The sequence below is a fragment of the Geotrypetes seraphini genome, chromosome 3 (assembly GCF_902459505.1).
Source record: "Geotrypetes seraphini chromosome 3, aGeoSer1.1, whole genome shotgun sequence".
Taxonomy (NCBI): Eukaryota; Metazoa; Chordata; class Amphibia; order Gymnophiona; family Dermophiidae; genus Geotrypetes; species Geotrypetes seraphini.
In genome coordinates, this window is record NC_047086.1 from 225,857,249 (window position 1) to 225,878,915 (window position 21,667).

At 43.9% G+C, this 21,667-nt stretch overlaps 1 protein-coding gene across 5 annotated transcripts in view; it reads right to left on the reverse strand.

Annotated features, from left to right (window-relative positions):
* The window catches only part of IKZF4 (IKAROS family zinc finger 4), a 155,940-nt gene that overhangs the window by 20,350 nt on the left and 113,923 nt on the right, over window positions 1-21,667 (reverse strand). For 3 of the 5 annotated variants that reach the window (XM_033939844.1, XM_033939843.1, XM_033939840.1), the window contains one exon: window positions 4,650-4,799. In XM_033939844.1, the coding sequence (XP_033795735.1) occupies window positions 4,650-4,799 (150 nt within the window). The remainder of the gene's footprint in view (window positions 1-4,649; window positions 4,800-21,667) is intronic. The other 2 variants (XM_033939845.1, XM_033939842.1) reach the window with 1 other exon arrangement.

Sequence of the window (21,667 nt, forward strand, 5' to 3'; positions counted from 1 at the left end):
AAAACGCTCTAATTCAGCCTTAAAAAGCTATATAGGAGTTCAGATTCCACAATTTCATTCAAAATTCTAAGCCGCAGCAGATATAGATGGGAAAGTTTAACTTTAAGTAAAGTTCCCCCGACCCTGAGAAAGATAGGCGAAACAGCATATAAAAGCTAAGTGATACTGAAATAATAAATTATTTTAAAATAATAAGTGCAGATAAAAATAAGAACTAAAACTGAAAAAGAACTAAAACTGAAAAAATAGGTAATAAATATGAGATCAATAGCAGTAAAGCTATAAAGGGAATAATGAAGAATAACACGGCTTACAATTTCGAATGAAATTGTGGAATCTGAACTCCCATATAGCTTTTTAAGGCTGAATTTGAGCGTTTGGTGATTGGATAAGTTTATAATATAAGTGAGTTAGAAAAAGTTTGGAGGGCAGCTAGAGAATGACACAGGGACCATTTACCGTGGTAAACAGCGGGTCACTGCAGTAAATCCGCAGGAATGGAGACATTTGCAACTGGTTTACCGCAGGAATGGGGACAAGACCTTTTACCGCCCTGTGGGAGCGGTGAAAAGTATTACTCTTGTGGTAAAAAAAATTGTGCCCGTGTTAGACTCGGCATCTTCTCCCCAGCTCCTCTTGTGCCTATTTTATCTTCAGGAGTCAGCCATGCCACGATGAAGACAGAAGGAACCTAAAACCAAAGCCTTAGACCAATGTGATTTGAAGAATAAAATTACCAAACAAAAAGAAAAAAAATAAATTTATTTTATATTTTGTGATTAGAATATTTCAGATTTGAAATATGTATCCTGCTAGAGCTTAGGGCTCGCTCTCTGACCAGGGGGTAGTAGCCCTAGTTGCACTCCCTAACATTATTCTTGCCATGTGTGACTAAAGTTATTATTATTATTATAAAGTATTCTGTTAGCTTGATTTTTCTATGTAGCATTCTGTAGTAATTTGGTTTGTTCAGTTTTCACAATAGTAAAGGGGATATTTGTGAAAGGGAGGGGAGATGGGTTTTGTTGAACCTTGCTCTGTTTTATTAGTTTATAAAATGACAATTGTCAGAGGAGAAGCTTCTGCCCACATGTGACTGCAGGGCGGCACAGGCAGGCTTTGCCGGCATCAGTTTCTTTTTTAAAGTGCCAAGAAGGTAAGGGGGAGGGAGGGAGACAGATTTGGCCGGAGGGAGGGAAGGAAGGGTGACCGCGCGCCTTCCCTCCCTTATGCCGTGAAGGTAAGGGGGAGGAAGGGAGATTCTCAGGCCGCTGAAGGGCGGTGAGGTGGAAAGAGGGAAGGGTGGATGCTACGGGGACGGGGCGGTGAAGGGGACAGCGGGGATGGGGCGGTGAAGGGGACAGTGAGGACGGGGCGGTGAATGGGACGGGGAGACGGTGAAGGGGCAGTGACAGCGACAGATTTTTTCCCCATGTCATTCTCTAGTCACAGCCTGTACTCACAGACCATGTATTGGGGAAAAGGTGCTGCAGCCTGCTTCAGATCCTTTAAAGTGTAGCTGGATCTTGAAAGGTTCTCTGTCTCAAATCATCGCTGAGATCGTCAGGCTGCCAATCAGACCTTATTCGGACTGATCCTCTACCCCCCAAACCGTAACTGACATAGAAACAAGTGAGGGGAAGGTGAAGTCACAGCCGGCAGCATGAGTGACCAGAGGAATGCTAATAGCCTGCATTCCAGCTCCTGACCAAGTCAAGAAAGCGAGCAAGTGTTGAGGATCCCGAACTCTGAGCTCCATAAATCTTCAGCAGGTCCCCGAAGGATACACCTGCCAATTACAGACTTAAATGTCTGCTCCTCTCCAAGCAGGCAAAGCAGTTCCTTCAAGCCGTGCAAAAAAAAAATCTACAAACAAGCTGAAAAAAATGACAAAGAAACTGCAAAACAATAAAGAAATAAACAGAAAAAAATGAAAAGAAATAAACGGGACACCTTCATGATCACCTGTAGAAGGAAGAACTGAAGGGAGCAGCAGAGACCAGGGAGAAGGAGGGGGAGTTGAAAAGCTGTGAATGACATCTTCTGCAGTATGCTTACGAGCACAGATAGATAACCCTATGGTTCAGCATATCATCCCCATTGCACTGGAAATTCCTATTACAGACAACTTGTTTAGGATACTGGACTGAAAAACTGTAACTAGGCCCAGATATTAATAAGCTCTGAATGATCCTAACCTAATCTAAATCTATTATGTTTCCAAAAATATCTGCAACAGTGACTACTGAATCCTGTAAGCAAAGTGGGCTTCTTGGAATGCTTATTTGCACCCTACCTTCCAAATTTCTTTTCAGGTAAATGAGTTCAGAGGCCATGTAAGCAATGTACTAAGGACGAATGAGGCTAAATTGACTAGCAGCCCTCAACTTTGCCCAGCGTGCTATTCTCACAGGTGAAAGAATGAAAACAGCAGGTGGATTTAAACCTGCCTAACCAAGAATAATCACTGGGTAACATATCATCCTTATCGTTCCAAGATTCAACAATGTCTATGCAACAGCAATAGAATTTTTGTTTCTTCTCAAATGTTCGGAGAGAAATGCTCCAGCTGGCTCATTTTCGGTAGACATTGGAACCAACATCGAGATCTTTATAAACCCATTCCTGGGAAACTTATTGAAAGGGTATAAATAGAGCATTTTTCAGAATCCATTTATTGGGAGAAAGAGAGTGCTACGCATGTGTATGGACCAGGGGTACTGCTAGCAGACAGTGTAAGAGCTGAACAGAATTATGATCAATGAGATGACTAGTCAAGCTATTTGTGAGACATGAATATGGGTATACAGAGCCCAAAAGATTGGGAATAGTTCATAAAATCTTCTCTTAAAATTTATTTTCTCTGAATTTCTGTTTACTCCTACTTTTACACTGGAATAGGGTTTTCCCAGCAGCTTCACTGGGAAGAACTGTACAAGAGACAGAGGAGTCTTGTGGTTTTTCAGGGTTCTCTCCCCATGTGATAGCAATAGCTAACTCTAGACTAAATGTGCTTTGACTTGTGCTAATCACATTAGAAGGCAAGTACAAAAGCATAATACTGGAGCTCTCTGGCATCTCACCATGCAGTATAATTGTTGCAGAAGTTCACATTAAATATCCCAGAGCACATGGGATCCATCTCAGACAATATGGAAGGGATTGTAAGAGGACCCCTGCATCACAGAAACTGCTTAGCTGGAATTTATGCCTCTGGCCCAAGCTGTAGAACACCTCCCCCTCCTTCAAATAAACTGCATATAGTATGAACTAGGCTGTGAAAACTGTAAAGCTGCAGCTATTCTGCATGCTGTTTTAGATTCTTTCATTTGTAATTTTTTTCAGTTTGTATTTCTCATCTTTTCATAACTTTTTTTTGGTAAATTTTTAGGACTGCATTTCAATTAAAATTTGTAATCGCAATTAATCGCATGATTAAAGTGTATGTTATTTATTTTTCCCCCTCCTGCGGGCTCCTTGCGACTCTAGGCAATGGAGGGTTAAGTGACTTGCACAGAATCACAAGGAGCTGCAGTGGGGAACTAACTAACACACAATCCTTTAATCACACAATTAATTGCAATTAAAATTTTAATTTACATGCAGCCCTATGAAGCAAAATTTGACTTATCTTGCTCATTACTACAGGTACTAATGACCATATGAACCAGACATTCAAAAGGGTTTGTGTTTAGCAGCAGCCACTAAATGCAGAATCACTCAGCTATGAATTTTCTGTGGCACGAGGTGATGGGACAAAAGCGCGCAAGACTTCGGCACGCGAGACTTCGGCGCACTGACATTGCAGCGCAGAGAAAACTTAACAGATAAGAGTAGAGGTAGATTATAGGGATGGGATTAGAGGTAAGTTACAAAATTAATCAGGGACCACTGTTCGGGTACTAGGCCTGATGGGCCGCCGCGGGAGCGGACCGCTGAGCAAGATGGACCTCTGGTCTGACTCAGCGGGGGCAACTTCTTATGTTCTTATGTTCTTAACTTTTTCCTCAAAAAATCAGGAAAAAGTTAAGTTTACTCTATAATGGAGGGTTCCAATCTCCCAACCCCTCCCCCCCAACGGCAGCGCGAAGAGTATGAAGTAAACAGGGGGGGCTTCCCCACTTACACCCCGCATCGGAGCTCTTTAAAAGTAACTTTTTAGGCGGCGCTGGGGTCTTGCACCAATTTGCGCTGCAATGTTGGCGCGCTGAAGTCCCGCACGCGAATGACTATGAACCGTGGCACGTTATGGACAGTTTCACTGAAAAGTCACTCGGATCTTCCTAGCAGGGTGATGCTATGGCATTACACCTTATTATACAGACAGTAACAATTTTCAGCTACTATCTGAAGATTAAAGCAAGTTAAGTTGTCCTAAGTTAAACTGCTTGGCCATGGGTAGCAGCTGAATATAACTGCTATCAGTGCTGTCTACATATATTTAGCACCACTGCTTCTGGAGAGCAGAGTTTAATATACATGGGCTATTTAAACATCACAGTTGCCATTTTAAAACTAATGCTGAACGCAGGGTTTAACTATTGACCTGAATGTAAATGTGTATGACTACACAGTTCCCAGTGAAAAGCATGCACACCAAAAGCCAAGCTGGGAGGGAGGAAGGTGATGGTGACTTTGCCAGACCCTACCTTGCTGGGCACTCAGGTGCTGGGGCTCAGCGTTAAGACTCTGCAGGTACGTGTGGCATCGCTCCTTGTGTTCCTCCAGCGTGTTCTGCTGCTTGTAACTGCGGCCGCAATAGTTGCACTTGTAGGGCTTGCCGACTGTGGGGGAGGAGACTGGAAAAAATGAAAACAGATCCTGCCCATAAAAACGGATATTAAAGCTAAAAGGCAGGTCGGGATCACACCAGCCAGGTAAGAGGTTATAAATCATGATCACACAGTGCAAACCTTATCTTCTAACAAAGAATTAGACTTTATTTTGCAGCATGACATGGTTATAGCTATTCAATACATGATCCCAGGTGCAGACTGTGACTAAAAAGACCACAAGTTCTAAAGTACTTAATTCCCCGGGGATCGGGATTGGGTGAATCAATCAATCTCCACACAACTAGCAACTATGGTAAAAATCTATCCTGGAGCTAGAGAAAGTTACTGGAACTCCAGGGTTTTCAGTTCAGCTTTGTCATACTATGTACATGACTATACAGGGAGACAGACAATTGGTAGGATGAAAATTAACGTGGAACCCTGCATCACGTAGCTATTGGTAGGATGCGAGAATCAGTAGAAGTCAATTTGTAGAACAATGTACATGCTTCAAAATACAGTGGTGCCTCGCATAAAGAACGCCTCGCACAGCGAACGCTGCACACAACGAACTTCATGTCATGATTCATACAACGAACTTCGTTTCACACAACGAAGTCGCCCGAGCTTCCACGATCGCTGCCGATGTATTGCATCCTTCCGCGCAGGCACTGCAGGCAGTCGTTAGTCACTGCGCTTAACGCGTTTCACATAACGAACTTTTCGCATAACAAACTTGCTCCTGGAACGAATTAAGTTCGTTGTGTGAGGCACCACTGTACCTAAAAAAACCACTATTTTTGTTCAAAAATTGATTGTAAGACCTACCCCCTCTTTTATGAACACATAGCATGGGTTTTAGCGCTGGCAACGGCAGTTATCGCCACAGTCGGCGCTAAAACCGGCACTATGTGTTTGTAAAAGAGTGGGCTAGTTTTTTAAAAAGTAAATTTAATAAAACATTTAGAATGCGTGTCTTGAATTATAAATTATGTAAATGCGTTATTAAATTCACTTTTTAAAAAACTAGGGGGGTCCTTTCTTCAAGCTGCGGTAGGGGTTTAACGTGCGTTAAACTGCCTGCTGCGCTAGCCGCTAACGCCTGCATTGAGCAGGCGTTAATTTTTTATCCAGCCGCGGGGGTTAGCGCGTGATGAAATGTCCGACGCGCTAACCCCGCTAGCGCGGCTTGATAAAAGGACCCCTAGGTCTTACAATCAACTTTTGAGCAAAAATAGTGTTTTTTAGGTGTTTTGAAACATGCAGTTTGTTCTACCAATTGACTTCCTAACAATTACTGTAGACCTGACTATATACAACATGCCACCACTTCTCTGTGTATGGAATTTACTAATTATATTAGCAGTGATAACGCTCCTTTCTTCTCCACGAAGCAAATGTTTGCGATGCCGTGACAAGGATCTTTGGCTCCCATCTGAGTTTCTAGCATACCTCATTTCTTCCCACTGAATGCAGTCACCTTAGGTATTGTGAAGCAGATAGGACTGTGCTGGAATCTGTTCTAAGATCCATATAAAAGATACTAGATAAAAGGATAAGGGCTTCAGTCCCAGAAAAAGGAGTAGCTGTATGACAGAGAAATAAGGAGTCAGCCCAGGGAGAGGGCTATACTGAATCCCTAAACCTAGAGTATAGGAAAAGAAGGGGTGGGGTTGGAAACTGAAGAATCCAGAAGGAGAGGAGGGGTGGAGCCACAGGAACAGGATCTAGAGGAAGGTAAGACATAGAGGTGGAGAAGTGAAAGGGACTGACCTAACCATGAGGAGAATACACAAATGGAGATATGTTCTTAACACTGTTTATTTGCTTTCTTTTGGAAATGAGTAACCTATAAACAATTGGGTATTTATTTTATTTTTGTCCTGGGCAGAATGTGTTGAGTGTTCAATTAAATGTGAAGAAAGAGATGTTAGTACTGGGGGTATGTCTGGACTCTGGGAAAACAAATTTTGAAGACCTATCTTTATGGTAATATTCCTTTACAGGCCATCACTTGGTTGACTTCCTTACTAAATCATACTTTCAGTAATGGTCATTTTTCATTGGAGATGGGTAAAATAGTTCTAACACCTTTGTTGAAAGGGGTTGACTTGGACCCCTCAGTCTCTTCTCACTATTGTCCTATTGCAAATATACCTCTACTGACAAAATGTTGGAATCAATTATTTCCAAACAACTTTCCAACCATCTAGAGAAGTTTTCTATTCATAAGAAGAAGTAAGAAATTACCATTTCAACATGGATTTAGATCTAATTTCAGTACAGAAACTCTTTTGATATCTTTAATTGCAGAAATTCAAAATTAACAGTTACAGAATAAATATGCAGTATCATTACAATTTGACTTGTCTGCCGCATTTGATGTGGTTCATCATGATATTTTGATTCATATGTTGGCTGACATAGGACTAACCCATGTGGTTCTAGACTGGTTTAGTAAATTTCTTTCACAACGTTCTTATGAGGTATGCTTAGAGGGCCTCATCTTCATGGATACCCAAATGTGGGGTGCCGCAAGTGTCTCCTTTGCCACCTATTTTATTTAATATCTATATGATGTTTTAAAAAAATTTCTGTCTTTCGCCTGCAGAATCTATTTATACCTATGCGGATGACATTTTTATTTTATTGGAAGCAGCAGCGGTATTTCCCTTACCCTCCAAGTCCCTGTATAGCAGTAGCAGCATTTTCCCCCACACCCCTTTCCCTTCTTTTACCGCGATCTGCTCTTCTCTTACCTGCTCCATTCAGCCCCTCCCCCTTCTTTTACTGCCGTTGTTCTGCTGTTCTGGCCTGCTCCTGACCCTCCCACCGCCGACAAACCTCTGGGCTCCAACCGCGTAGGCAGCACTTTAAACACGCTGCTTCGCGGCCTTCTACTTCCGATTTCCTCTCCCGCGTCTGTTTCCGATGATGTCATCAGAGACGCGGCAGAGGAAAACGGCAGTAGAAGGGCGCGAAGCAGCGTGTTTATAGTGCTGCCTATGCTGCTGGAGCCGGGAGGTTTGTGGAGGGTCAACGGGCGGAGCGGGCTGCTCTCCACCACTCGGTTGCTGCTACTGCCCCACAGGGCCGCCAGTGTGTTGTAGTCGCACATGCGCACTTCTTCAGGCCACGGACATACGGAACACACAAATGGAAGTGCACATGCGTGGCTTAGGGTTTTATATAAAGAGATGTTGTAAGCAGGCAGCTATGAAGATGCAAAGAAAGATGTCCTTTTCTTATGTAATGATATTTGTTTTATTGGAAATCACTTAGTTCTAGGCGGTATATAAATTTTTTAAATAAATAAATGTGGAATGTGAATGCTGCAGGGGTGGAGTCTGCTTCAGCCCTGAGGTTGTTTAAGAGAAGCCAGAGCTGTGTTTTAAATTGGTTTTCCATATAAATTGGTTGCTAATAAAAGTGGGTGAGAAACTGATCTTCAAGAAAGGTTTGAGGGGAGATCCAGGAAACTACAGACCTGTGAGTCTGACCTCGGTACTGGGAAAGATGGTAGAGTCACTGATAAAGGACACCATCATTGATCACCTTGACGGATACGGGCTGATGAGGACCAGCCAGCACGGTTTTAGCAAAGGCAGATCTTGTATGACAAACTTGCTGCACTTCTTTGAGGGAGTGAACAGGCAGATAGACAAGGGCGACCTGGTTGACATTGTATATCTGGATTTTCAGAAGGCGTTCGACAAAGTTCCGCATGAACGACTACTTCGGAAAATTGCGAGCCAAGGGATCGAGGGTGAAATACTCAGGTGGATTAGAAACTGGCTGGAGCATAGGAAACAGAGAGTAGGGGTAAATGGACAATACTCGGACTGGAAGAGAGTCACCAGTGGGATGCCGCAGGGCTCGGTTCTTGGACCCATGCTGTTCAACATCTTTATAAACGATCTGGACATAGGAACGACGAGCGAGGTGATTAAATTTGCGGACGATACAAAGTTATTCATAGTGAAGATGCAGGGGGGACTGTGAAGATCTGCAACGTGACATAATCAGGCTTGAGGAATGGGCATCGACATGGCAGATGAGGTTCAACGTGGACAAGTGTAAAGTGATGCATGTCGATAACAAAAATCTCATGCACGAATACAGGATGTCCGGGGCAGTACTTGGAGAGACCTCCCAGGAAAGGGACTTGGGAGTTCTGATCGACAAGTTGATGAAGCCGTCCACGCAATGTGTGGTGGCGGCAAAAAGGGCAAACAGAATGCTAGGAATGATAAAAAGGGGATCACGAACAGATCAGAGAAGGTTATCATGCTGCATGTACCGCCCAGCACTGGTCGCCGTACATGAAGAAGGACACGGTACTACTTGAAAGGGTCCAGAGAAGAGGGACTAAGATGGTTAAGGGGTTGGAGGAGCTGCCGTACAGAGAAAGATTAGAGAAATTGGGCCTCTTCTCCCTCGAACAGAGGCGATTCAGAGGGGACATGATCGAAACATTCAAGGTACTAAAGGGGATAGACTTAGTAGATATGGACTGGTTGTTCACCCTCTCTAAGGTAGGGAGAAAGAGAGGGCACTCTCTAAAGTTGAAAGGGGATAGATTCCGTACGAACGTAAGGAAGTTCTTCTTCACCCAGAGAGTGGTAGAAAACTGGAACGCTCTACCGGAGTTTGTCATAGGGGAAAACACCCTCCAGGGATTCAAGACAAAGTTAGACAAGTTCCTGCTGAACAAGAATGGGCGCTGGTAGGGTTAGTCTTGGATAGGGTGCTGGCCTATGACCAGAGGGCCACCGCATGAGTAGACTGCTGGGCATGATGGACCACTGGTCTGACCCAGCAGCGGCAATTCTTATGTTCTTATGTTACTCCCCTGAGGCAATTCATTGGTAAGTTGAAGGGAGGATTTATTCCCCAGAACTGTGTCAGTGCTTCCACCACCTTATTTCTGTTACTGAATATAAAGAATTGTAGTCTGAGAGTTATTCCAGGGGATTCTATGAGATACTGAAGTTAACCGAAATGGCCTAAGAATAGGCTCTGGCTGAGAAGAGTTTTGAGACTCAGGCTTAAGACTACCATTTTTGTTGCTTGACCCCGTGAATCTAAATTGAGTGAAATAAGGGAGTTTGCCTACAAAGTAAGGAGCTCATGCACTGGAACAGCATCATACTCATAGTATAAAGCAGTGTTCTTCAACCGTCGGTCCGTAGACTGGTGCTGGTCCGCAGAAATTTTCTGCCGGTCCACAGGGCCGGTACATCCATCGGGCCCAAGACAGCCGATCCACGGTGTGATCAACTAGGTGTCTTCGAGCTGGCTCCCTGAGTGCTGCAGTGCACATTGCCATGGGAAAAGGCTCCTACGTGCGGCCTGCGCCTGAACCGGAAACCTTCTCTCTGACGTTGCAACGTCAGAGGGAAGGCTTTCAGATGAGGCGCGGGATGTGTGCGAGGAGCCGCTGCCCACAGCTTTGTGCAATGCAGCACTCAGGGAGCCAGCCTGAAGGCGTCGCATTGATCGCACCGTGGACCGGCCAGAAGGCAAGGCACAGCTTGGAGGGAGAGAGACAACAACGGTAGGGGGAATGCTTTTATTTTTTTAATTTAGTGATTGATTTACGTCTGTTCAGGAAGAAATGCATTTGTTTCTTTTCCTCTGGGGTTGTACTGCTTGCAAAACCTTGCATCTTAGGGTTTATTTGAAAATATTAGTACGTTTAGTTTTTAGTCCTGCATTTGCATGAGGTTATCTGTTTTCTGGTAGGAATGAAAGTTGAAAAGCATACAGTGTGCTTTGTGTATTTTAATTTTGTGGTTAATCATTATGTGTTGTTAATACGATTATATTGTGTCTGTGTGTGTATATATGAAAAATGAATGGAAAAAATGGTGTTACAATTAGTACTATTATGGGGGCGGGGTCTGGGGCGGAGATTGGGTGGAGATGGGCATGACTTAGCCCAGTGTTCTTCAACTGCCGGTCTGCGGACCGGTGTCGGCCCACAAAATAATTATTTTATTTCTGCCAGTCCATAGGTGAAGAACACTGGTATAAAGGATTATTTCCAACAGAATGATAAAAGTAGATCTCAGCCAACTTCTGATCTGATGATCTCCTGGACTGCACTAATGTTTGGTATTTCCAGGCAGCTGTGCTCAATGCTAGTGGAGATTACAAAGGGTACAAAATAATTCCCAAGACTTGTGAGCTACTATATCAAGAGAACACTTGTTACAAGTAAGCAACTTTGCTTTCTCTGAAGACATCGGCTTCAGTGGTAACATTAAGTGGCACTTCCTAGTTAAAGGCTGTCATAAAAAAAGGAACTGCTACCATTCGAACGAGCATTTTTGTTGGTGCAACCCTATTGTTTTGTTCCCCTCCCCCCCAAACATTTATAACTGAGGAGAAAATCCCCAAATCATAAAATGGGCCCTAGAAAGGAGCAAGTTGGATTCTACCTTTTGAAATGTCCTGGGGAACGGACAATCCTAGCCTACTGGCTTGACAATAACTAAAGGTGTTGAAGAAGGGTTTGTTCTGTTTTGGTTTCTTTATTTTCCATTAGCTGTGAGTACTCTCTGGGAAATCTACAAACATTGTGATGGGTTTCCTTTAGGTGTGGCTGAAGAACTGTCTGCTTGTGGGATCAAGTATGTGCTACAACTGAAGTTGGCTCCTGTAAGAATTCTGTGTAAGACTGTGTAGAAGCATGGCTATCTTTTTCTGGACTTTCTGTGGGCTGCCAGCCGTTGAGACCGAAGTGTGTGCAACTGGAGCTGAGACAGTTCCTGAACTGACCTGGAGGACCCACTACTGTACTACCATTTTTTTCCCCCAGCTAAGTATTTGGCTTTTTTGTGTTTTGTTTTGTGCACTTTTTTATTTAACTTTGTGGCACACTGCTGTGTGACTGTACACTGGTGATTATACCTTACTCTATAGTTGGGTGGGGTTCAGATTTTTCTCAGACTATGTCTGAGTTTTTTTTACTGAATTTCCCACCTAACATGTAAGAGGAGTCGATAATTAAGGACATGCTGCCTTATTGGCTAAAAGTACCTGACTTGTAATTATATTACATTACATTACATTAGGGATTTCTATTCCGCCTGTGCCTTGCGGTTCTAGGCGGATTACAATATAGAAGATGTCTGGGCAATTCCAGTAGAATTACATTACAGGATAAGAGTAGATTACAGGAACGGTAAAGAATTATGATACAACAATTTAACAGAATGGTACATAACACAGAGGATAATACATGTCACAGAAGATAATACATATCACAGGAGATAATATATATCGATTGAATCAAGTTAAATCAGGTGTAGTGTAGAAGAGTATATATTCAGTAAGTGTGTCTGAGGCTCATTTTGATTAAGTCGTGGGTACAGTGACAGTTCACAGAGTAGTGACTTTTTTTTGTCTATTTATTATATACCATAAAAGTAAAAAATTTGACAAAAATTCATTTACAATTGGTGTTTAGATAATAACTAAAGGTAAACATGTGAACTAAATTGAATTTTGTAATCTTGCAAATCTCCTCCAACATATCATACGAAGAAAGGCTGAACGAATTGCGTCTATACTCTCTCGAAGAACGTAGGGAGAGAGGAGACATGATTGAGACGTTTAAGTATGTCACTGGTCGTATCAAGGTAGAAGATGATATTTTCCTTCTTAGAGGACCCTCGGCCACAAGAGGACACCCGCTGAAAATAAAGGGCGGGAAGTTTCATGGCGACACCAGGAAATACTTCTTCACCGAAAGAGTGGTTGACAGCTGGAATAAGCTCCCAGTACAAGTGATCGAGGCCATTAGCGTGCCAGATTTTAAGAATAGATGGGATGCTCATGTCGGATCTCTACGAGGGAAAAGATCATCAGAGAGCGATTAACTAGGGGGGTTGGTCAATGGAATGGGCAGACTCAATGGGCCTCGGCCTTTTTCTGCCGTCACTTTCTATGTTTCTATGTTAATGGGCTTTGATTTGATTCACAAAGGTCTATCTTGTTCAGCCATAAGAGGAGGAATGCATTTCATCACTGTATTGCCTAGACCAGTGTTTTTCAACCGCTGTTCCGCGGCACACTAGTGTGCCGCGAGATGTTGCCTGGTGTGCCGCAGGGCCGCCATCAGGGCAGTACTACCAGTCCTGCATTCAGGGGCCCGGAGCTGACAGGGGGCCCGAGGCAGGGGCGCCAGTAGCTCGCCAAGGCAAAGTGAGTCGATCACCCAGGACTCACTTTGTCTTGGCGATCTAATCTATCGAGCCGATAAGTCTTCTTCTCCCCGACGTCAATTCTGCAGTCGGAGAGGAAGTTCGGGCCAGCCAATCGCTGCCTGGCTGGGCGGAACTTCCTCTCCGATTGCAGAATTGACGTCAGGGAGAGCATGCGTCGGCGTCGGCTTTGGGGCCTGTTATCCATCGGTGGGTCCTGTTCCCTGATGGCAGCGGCAGTGGCTTGGGGAACGGCAGGGAGAAAGAAAGAAAGGGGGCAGGCAGGGAAACAGAAGGAAAGAAGAGAAACAGAAAAAAAGAAAGGTCAGGGAGAGAGGAAGAAAAAGTTGGGGGAGGGAATGAGGTGTGGAGGAGAGAAAGCATACAGGCTGATAGAAGGGAAGAAAGATTGGATGCACAGTCAGAAGAAGAAAGTGCAACCAGAAATCACCAGACAAGGTAGGAAAAATGATTTTATTTTAAATTTAGCAAAGTGGAGGCAGTATTACCACAGTTTTCAAAGGAGCAGAAAGGACTACAGGGTGAAACTGAAAGAAGCCAAGAGAGAGATACGTTTAGCGAAGGCACAGGCGGAAGAACAAATGGCTAAAAATGTAAAAAAGGGAGATAAAAATTTTTTCAGATATATTAGTGAAAGGAGGAAGATAAAAAATGGAATTGCTAGGCTAAAAGATGCTGGGAACAAATATGTGGAGAGTGATGAGGAGAAAGCAAATGTGCTAAACAAATACTTCTGTTCTGTGTTCACAGAAGAAAATCCTGGAGAAGGACCGAGATTGTCCGGCAAAGTTACACGAGAAAATGGAGTAGATTCTGCGCCGTTCACGGAGGAGGGTGTTTATGAGCAACTTGAAAAACTGAAGGTGGACAAAGCGATGGGACCAGACGGGATCCATCCCAGGATACTAAGGGAACTCAGAGAGGTTCTGGCGAGTCCTATTAAAGACTTGTTCAACAAATCTCTGGAGACGGGAGTGATTCCTGGGGATTGGAGGAGAGCGGATGTGGTCCCTATTCATAAAAGTGGTCACAGGGATGAAGCAGGAAACTACAGGCCGGTGAGCCTCACTTCAGTTGTTGGAAAAATAATGGAAGTGTTGCTGAAAGAAAGGATAGTGTATTTCCTTGAATCTAATGGGTTACAGGATCCGAGGCAACATGGCTTTACAAAAGGTAAATCGTGCCAAACGAACCTGATTGAATTTTTTGATTGGGTGACCAGAGAGCTGGATCAAGGACATATGCTAGATGTAATTTACTTGGATTTCAGCAAAGCCTTTGATACAGTTCCTCATAGGAGGCTGTTGAACAAACTTGAAGGGCTGAAGTTAGGACCCAAAGTGGTGAACTGGGTCAGAAATTGGCTATCGGACAGACGCCAGAGGGTGGTGGTTAATGGAAGTCGCTCGAAGGAAGGAAAGGTGACTAGTGGAGTCCCTCAGGGTTCGGTGCTGGGGCCAATCCTGTTCAATATGTATGTAAGTGACATTGCTGAAGGGCTAGAAGGAAAAGTGTGCCTTTTTGCAGATGATACCAAGATTTGTAACAGAGTAGACACCGAAGAGGGAGTGGAAAATATGAAAAAGGATCTGCAAAAGTTAGAGGAATGGTCTAATGCCTGGCAACTAAAATTCAATGCAAAGAAATGCAGAGTAATGCATTTGGGGATTAATAATAGGAAGGAACCGTATATGCTGGGAGGAGAGAAGCTGATATGCACGGACGGAGAGAGGGACCTTGGGGTGATAGTGTCCGAAGATCTAAAGGCGAAAAAACAGTGTGATAAGGCAGTGGCTGCTGCCAGAAGGATTCTGGGCTGTATAAAGAGAGGCGTAGTCAGTAGAAGGAAGAAGGTGTTGATGCCCCTGTACAGGTCATTGGTGAGGCCCCACTTGGAGTATTGTGTTCAGTTTTGGAGACCGTATCTGGCGAAAGACATAAGAAGACTTGAGGCGGTCCAGAGGAGGGCGACGAAAATGATAGGAGGCTTGCGCCAGAAGACGTATGAGGAGAGACTGGAAGACCTGAATATGTATACCCTAAAGGAAAGGAGAGACAGGGGAGATATGATTCAGACGTTCAAATACTTAAAGGGTATTAACGTAGAACAAAATCTTTTCCAGAGAAAGGAAAATGGTAAAACCAGAGGACATAATTTGAGGTTGAGGGGTGGTAGATTCAGGGGCAATGTTAGGAAATTCTACTTTACGGAGAGGGTGGTGGATGCCTGGAATGCGCTCCCGAGAGAGGTGGTGGAGAGTAAAACTGTGACTGAGTTCAAAGAAGCGTGGGATGAACACAGAAGATTTAGAATCAGAAAATAATATTAAATATTGAACTAGGCCAGTTACTGGGCAGACTTGCACGGTCTGTGTCTGTATATGGCCGTTTGGTGGAGGATGGGCTGGGGAGGGCTTCAATGGCTGGGAGGGTGTAGATGGGCTGGAGTAAGTCTTAACAGAGATTTTGGCAGTTGGAACTCAAGCACAGTACCGGGTAAAGCTTTGGATTCTCGCCCAGAAATAGCTAAGAAGAAAAAAAAAAAAAAAATTTTAAATTGAATCAGGTTGGGCAGACTGGATGGACCATTCGGGTCTTTATCTGCCGTCATCTACTATGTTACTATGTTACTATGAATTTGCCCAAATAACTTAATAGTTAACTGGGTAAATTCCCAGAGATGAAAACTTCCCTTCACTTACTATGCACAGTTCTGAATTTATATCTGCTGTCTATATTTTACAATATGGTCACCTTTTACTAAACCGCAATAGTGGTTTTTAGCGCAGGGAGCCTATGAGCGTCAAGAGCAGCGCTGGGCATTCAGCGCAGCTCCCTGCGCTAAAAACTGCTATTGTGGTTTAATAAAAAGGATGGAGGGTATATTTGTCTATTTTTGTATGCTATAAAAACCAAATACAGAGAGAGACTGAGAGCTGTTGACGAAGAGCTACGTGTGTGTCTTTCTTCGATTCCAGCCAGAATATCAGCTTTGTGTTCAGCCAAACAGGCCCAGGTTTCGCACTGAATAAAGTATTTTATAATTTTTTACTATTCTGTTTACTTAATATTTCATAATAAAGTAATTATAAAATACTTTCTTTGTGTTTATTTGATTCCTATTCAAGAGAATTACTTTATATATAGTCAATATAGGCACAGAGTTAAATTTTTTAACATTTTCTAATGGTGGTGTGCCTCGTGATTTTTTTCATGAAACAAGTGTGCCTTTGCCCAAAAAAGGTTGAAAAACACTGGCCTAGACTATTTGGGATTAAAAGGAATACAGACCAATATTCTACAAGCTATTCAGTATAGGGGTTTCACAATAATACATTCAACCACATCTTATCACTAGTTTCATATGATCCTCAGCTGGCTCTTCATTCATGCGTTACAGGCATGAGCCATTATTGTCACCAGATCTTTATTATAATTTTTTAATTTTTTTGTATTTTTTAAATTATTCAAGATTTAGTCACTTATTTAAATTAGTGCTTTTAGTTGCCTCTCCCGACATGATAACATTTCATTTAACCTTGTTCAGGGTTGAGGCTCTATAAAAAAAAGTCCATAAATAGAAGTATTATAAACTTGCTGAGCTTCTCTCTTTTTACTTAACTCCAAACTGCCAACTCAAGAGTAACAAAATCATACTTTGTACTTTAGAAGGAGCAGTGCAACAAATTTACAGAAGCTTAGTTATATTTAAAGAAACTTACTTATGTTTCTCCCAATGCTTCGCTCTCTCGAGATTCTTATCGCACTCCTAGACATTACTTGACCAGTTTCTTACAATGGCGTCTGACGTCATTTCCTCATTTTTTTCTTTTCTTGATGGGCAGAAACCTGACCTAGATGTTTTTAATAGGATAGCATTTCCCACTCTCAGGTTGCTAACCTAATGGTGTCCCTTAGCAACCATTCATATCTAAATGCTATTCTCTTGAAGGGTACACTTCAGCCTCAGGTCGGGAAGAGACCTCCTCCGAATTATAACACATCAATATATAGTTTTAATAGTACTATATAATGGACATATGAACCATCTCTTTTTCCCTCCAAGTGCCATGCCAAACAATTCTCTCTTTCTATTCCCTCCCCACCTCAGCATCTCCTTTCCTCACTCCCTCCATTCTTCCATCCTATTTCCCAAGATCATGTTCCCCTCTTTCCTTCCCTCCATTCTGTGTCCCAAGTTCATGCCCCCTCCCTTATTCCCTCGTTCTTTCCATCCTTTGTCCAAAGTTTGTGCTCTCTCCCTTTCTTCTGTGTCCCAATGCACCTCCTCTCTCTCATGTCCCAACACGCCCCTCTTTGTCCCTCCCTCCCTCTGTTCTATGTCCCAAGTTTGTGCCTCCTTCCTGCAGGTGTTTACCTGTTCTGGCTGGCTCCCTCTTCCCAGCCACACTTCTCTTCACAAAGCCGTGGCCACAGTTCCTATATGCGGCCTGCGAGTGACCTGGAAGCCTAAAGAGAAGGCTTTCGTATCAGCCGTGAGTAATGTGTATGAGCCACTGCTCATAGCTCTGTGAAGAGAAGTATGGCTAGAAGGAGGGAGCTGGCCAGAACCCAAGAACTGCCTGTAATGTAAATAAAATAAAAATGTCTGTGTGGCCTGGTTTAGCACAGCTCATAGCCAGGTACTGGTCTGCAGCCCAGTGGTTGGGGACCCCTACTTTAAAGAATGGAAAAAGGATCCAAATGAATAAAATGACATAGAAACATGATGGCAGATAAAGGCCAAATGATCTGGGCAACAACCAACAAACTGAAACTAAACACAATTAAAATCAAAGTTCTATACTTCCACAAGGCCCAACAAACGGCACCAACAAGCATCACCCTTCGATCGGGCAAAACCCTCTCAATTGATGAGTCCTCCAAAATCCTAGGTTTTATACTGGACTCCACTCTTACCATGGAACCGCAAATATCTAGCCTCTTCACCCTTAGACAACTAAGACTAATCAGACCGTACTTTCACCAACACCACTTTGCCCTAATCATACAACTGATGATACTACCACAACTGGACTACTGCAACTCCATCTACATGGGAATCAACACTGCTCTAATTCCCAAAATGCAACTCATCCAAAACAATGCGGTAAGACTAATCTTCAACCTGAGAAAATACAACTCAGTCACAACCTTCATCAAACAATTACATTGGCTACCCATCCCATTGCGAATAACATTCAAAATATCTTGCATCATTCACTGCATACTTTATGGAAACTGCGGCCCCACTCATCCAGCTCTTCTCAACGGTGTGGTCTACTTCTCGCAGAAACCTCAATCGGATGCTACTAAATCTCCCATCCACAAAAGATCTTCACTACAAACGAGTTTTTCATTCCATGCTTACCATTCTAGGAGTAAAAACTTGGAATGGCCTTACAGAAACAACCAGAACTGAACTTTGCCACATCATCTTCCGAAGAAAACTGAAAACCCATCTGTTCTACACTTAACCTCCTGCATCCTCTTCCCCTCCCCCCACCCCTCCCCCCTATTATCTCTCTCCTCCATCCCTACCTGTTCTCTTCCCCTCTCTCCCTTCTCTCCTCCCCCTCTCTCCCTTCTCTCCTCCCTCCCTCTCCATCCTCTCCCCTCTCTTTAAAGTCTCCTTGAGCTTGTATAGGTATGAGCGATGCACAAATAGAAGATTAGATTAGAATCAGCAGGGGTTCAGCCAAGGGAGGTCTTGCCTCACTGATTTACTTCATTTCTTTGAAAGTGTGAATAAACATGTGGATAAAGGTAAGTCAGTCAGGGCCTGATTCTCCAAAGTGCGTCCCGATTTTAGGCAGCTGTAGGCGTCCTATAGCTGTCTAATCAGCCAATCGGGATGCACGTTTTAAAAAAAAAAATGCTCCCCAGGCAGGCCGCCTATATTGAAGGCGAGGCCCGCAAGACACCTAGGCCCTGATTCTGTATAGGACGCCCGGGAGAGGCGTCCTATTCAGAATCGGCCTACACTAAACCCCGATTCTGTAACCGGCGTCCATGTTACAGACACTGGTTAGAGAATCGGGTTAGATTAGACACGGCCCGCTACACTTATCGCGGCAAGGGATCTCTCTGCTGCTATAAGTATAGCGGGCCGCGGCCCCCTGACCGATCGCTGGCAGGAGGGTGCCCAAACCCTCCTGCCAGAAGATGCCCCTCCCCGACACTACCGACCGCCCCCCCCAACACTACCAACCGCCCCCCCCCGACATTACCGATCTCCCTCCCACCCCGACACTACCGATCGCTGGCAGGAGGGTGCCCAATCCCTCATGCCCGCACCCTCACCCTCCGGCGCTAACAACCCCCAAACCTCCACCCCACCAAACTAACCTTTTTTTAAGGCCAGACGGTTCTTGCCCGTCCAGCCGACAGGCCTGCCCCGTTGAAATGAGGCCTGGACCAATCAGACCTTAGGCATAGCGGGTCCGCCCATCCCCACTTAATCTAAGGCCTGATTGGCCAATCAGACCTTAGACTTAGTGGGGATGGGCGGACCCGCTATGCCTAAGGCCTGATTGGTCCAGGCTTCTAGAGCCTGGGCCAATCAGGCCTTAGGCTTCGGCGGGAAGGGGCGGGCCCGCCTCATTTCGATGAGGCAGGCCTGCTGGCTGGACGGGCAAGAACCGTCTGGCCTTAAGAAAAGGTTAGTTTGGTGGGGTGGAGATTTGGGGGTTGTTAGTGCCGGGGGGGGGGGGGTGCGTCTTCGGGCAGGAGGGATTGGGCACCCTCCTGCCAGCGATCGATATTGTCGGGGGGGGGGGGGGCATCTTCTGGCAGAAGGGTTTGGGCACCCTCCTGCCAACGATCGATATTGTCCGGGGGGGGAGGATGCGTCTTCGGGCAGGAGGGATTGGGCACCCTCCTGCCAGCGATCGGACAGGCCGCGGCCCGCTATACTTATAGCGGCAGAGAGATCCCTTTCCGCAATAAGTATAGCGGCCGCGTCTACTTACAATGTAGACCAGCATTTTGCTGGCCTACATTTTAGCGTTTCTCCTCTACTAGGGAGACGCGTAGGGCCGCCTAGGTTCGCCTAAGACCCGCCTAAGGCCCTTAGGCGAGCTTAGGCATCTTGCGGGTCTCCCTAGGCTCCCAGAGGCGCCTTCAGGCCTGCCTTGGGAGCATTTTTTTAAAAAACGTGCATCCCGATTGGCTGATTAGACAGCTGTAGGACGCCTACAGCTGCCTAAAATCGGGACGCACTTTGGAGAATCAGGCCCTTAATGTGTATTTAGATTTTTAGAAAGCTTTTGACAAAAGTTTCTCATGAGAAACTCCTGTGAAAATTAGAGTCATGGGATAGCAGGCAATGTTCTGTTGTGGATTAGGAATTGGTTATTAGACAGAAAACATAGAGCCATTTTTCTCAATGGAGGAGGGTAAATAGTAGAGTGCCGCAGGGATTTGTAGTGGAATTGGTGCTATTTAACATATTTATAAATGATCTGGAAATTGAAACAAGTGAGGTGATTAAATTTGCAGATCACACTAAACTATTCAAGGTTGTTAAACACATGAAGACTATGAAAAATTGCAAGAAGATCTTAGAAAATTGGAAGACTGGACATCCAAATGGCCGACGAAATTTAATGTGGACAAATGTAAAATGATACACATCGGGAAGAATAATCCAAATCACAGTTACCTTATGCTAGGTTCCAGCTTAGAAGTCAGCACCCAAGAAAAAGATCTAGGTGTCACTGTAGACACTACACTGAAATCTTTTGCCCAGGATGCAACTGGAGCAAAACAATGCAAACAGGATGCTAGGAATTATTAGAAAAGGGATGGAAAATAAGACTAACAATATTATAATGCCTTTGATTGCTCCAGAGTACATTCTCTCCTTGAATACTGTGCACAGTTTTAGTTGCCATATCTCAAAAAAGAAAGAGCAGAATTAGAAAAGGTTCAAAGAGTGACCATATTGATAAAGGGAATGGAACTCCTCTCGTATAAGGAAAGGTTAAAGAGGTACTTGGGACTCTTCAGCTCGGAAAAAAGACAGCTGAGGGGGAGATATGACTGAGTTTTGCAAAATCCAAAATGGTGTACAAAGGGTAAGAATGAATTGATTTTCACCCTTTCAAAAAGTACAAAAACTAAGGTTATACTCAATGAAATTACATGGAAATACTTTTAAAAGAAATAGGAGAAAATTTTTTTTACTGAAAGAATACTTAATCTCTGGAACCTGTTGCCAGAGGATGTCGCTACAGCAGTTAGCATAGCTAGATTTAAGAAAGGTTTTGACAAATTCCTGGAGGAAAAGCCCATAGTCTGTTAATGACACAGATAAGGAAGAAAACATTGCTTGCCCTGGATTGGTAGCATGGAATGTTGCACTGTTTGGATTTCTGCCAGGTACTGTGACCTGGATTGGCTACTGTGGAAACATGATACTCAGCTAGATAGACCACTGGTCTGACATTGTTCTTATCTGTAGTACATAACATGAAATGTGAGAAAAGCACCAGACTTGAGTCCTCCCTTATGGTTTTATTTTAAAAGGTCCAATATTTTTGCAGCATCTCATCTAAAACTATGTTCTTTAAGCTATATCTTCAAAATTGCCTTGCAATCTTAGGTCCCATGTTTTGCTACACCCCATGAGGATGGCCTGGAAGGCTTTGATAGCTATGG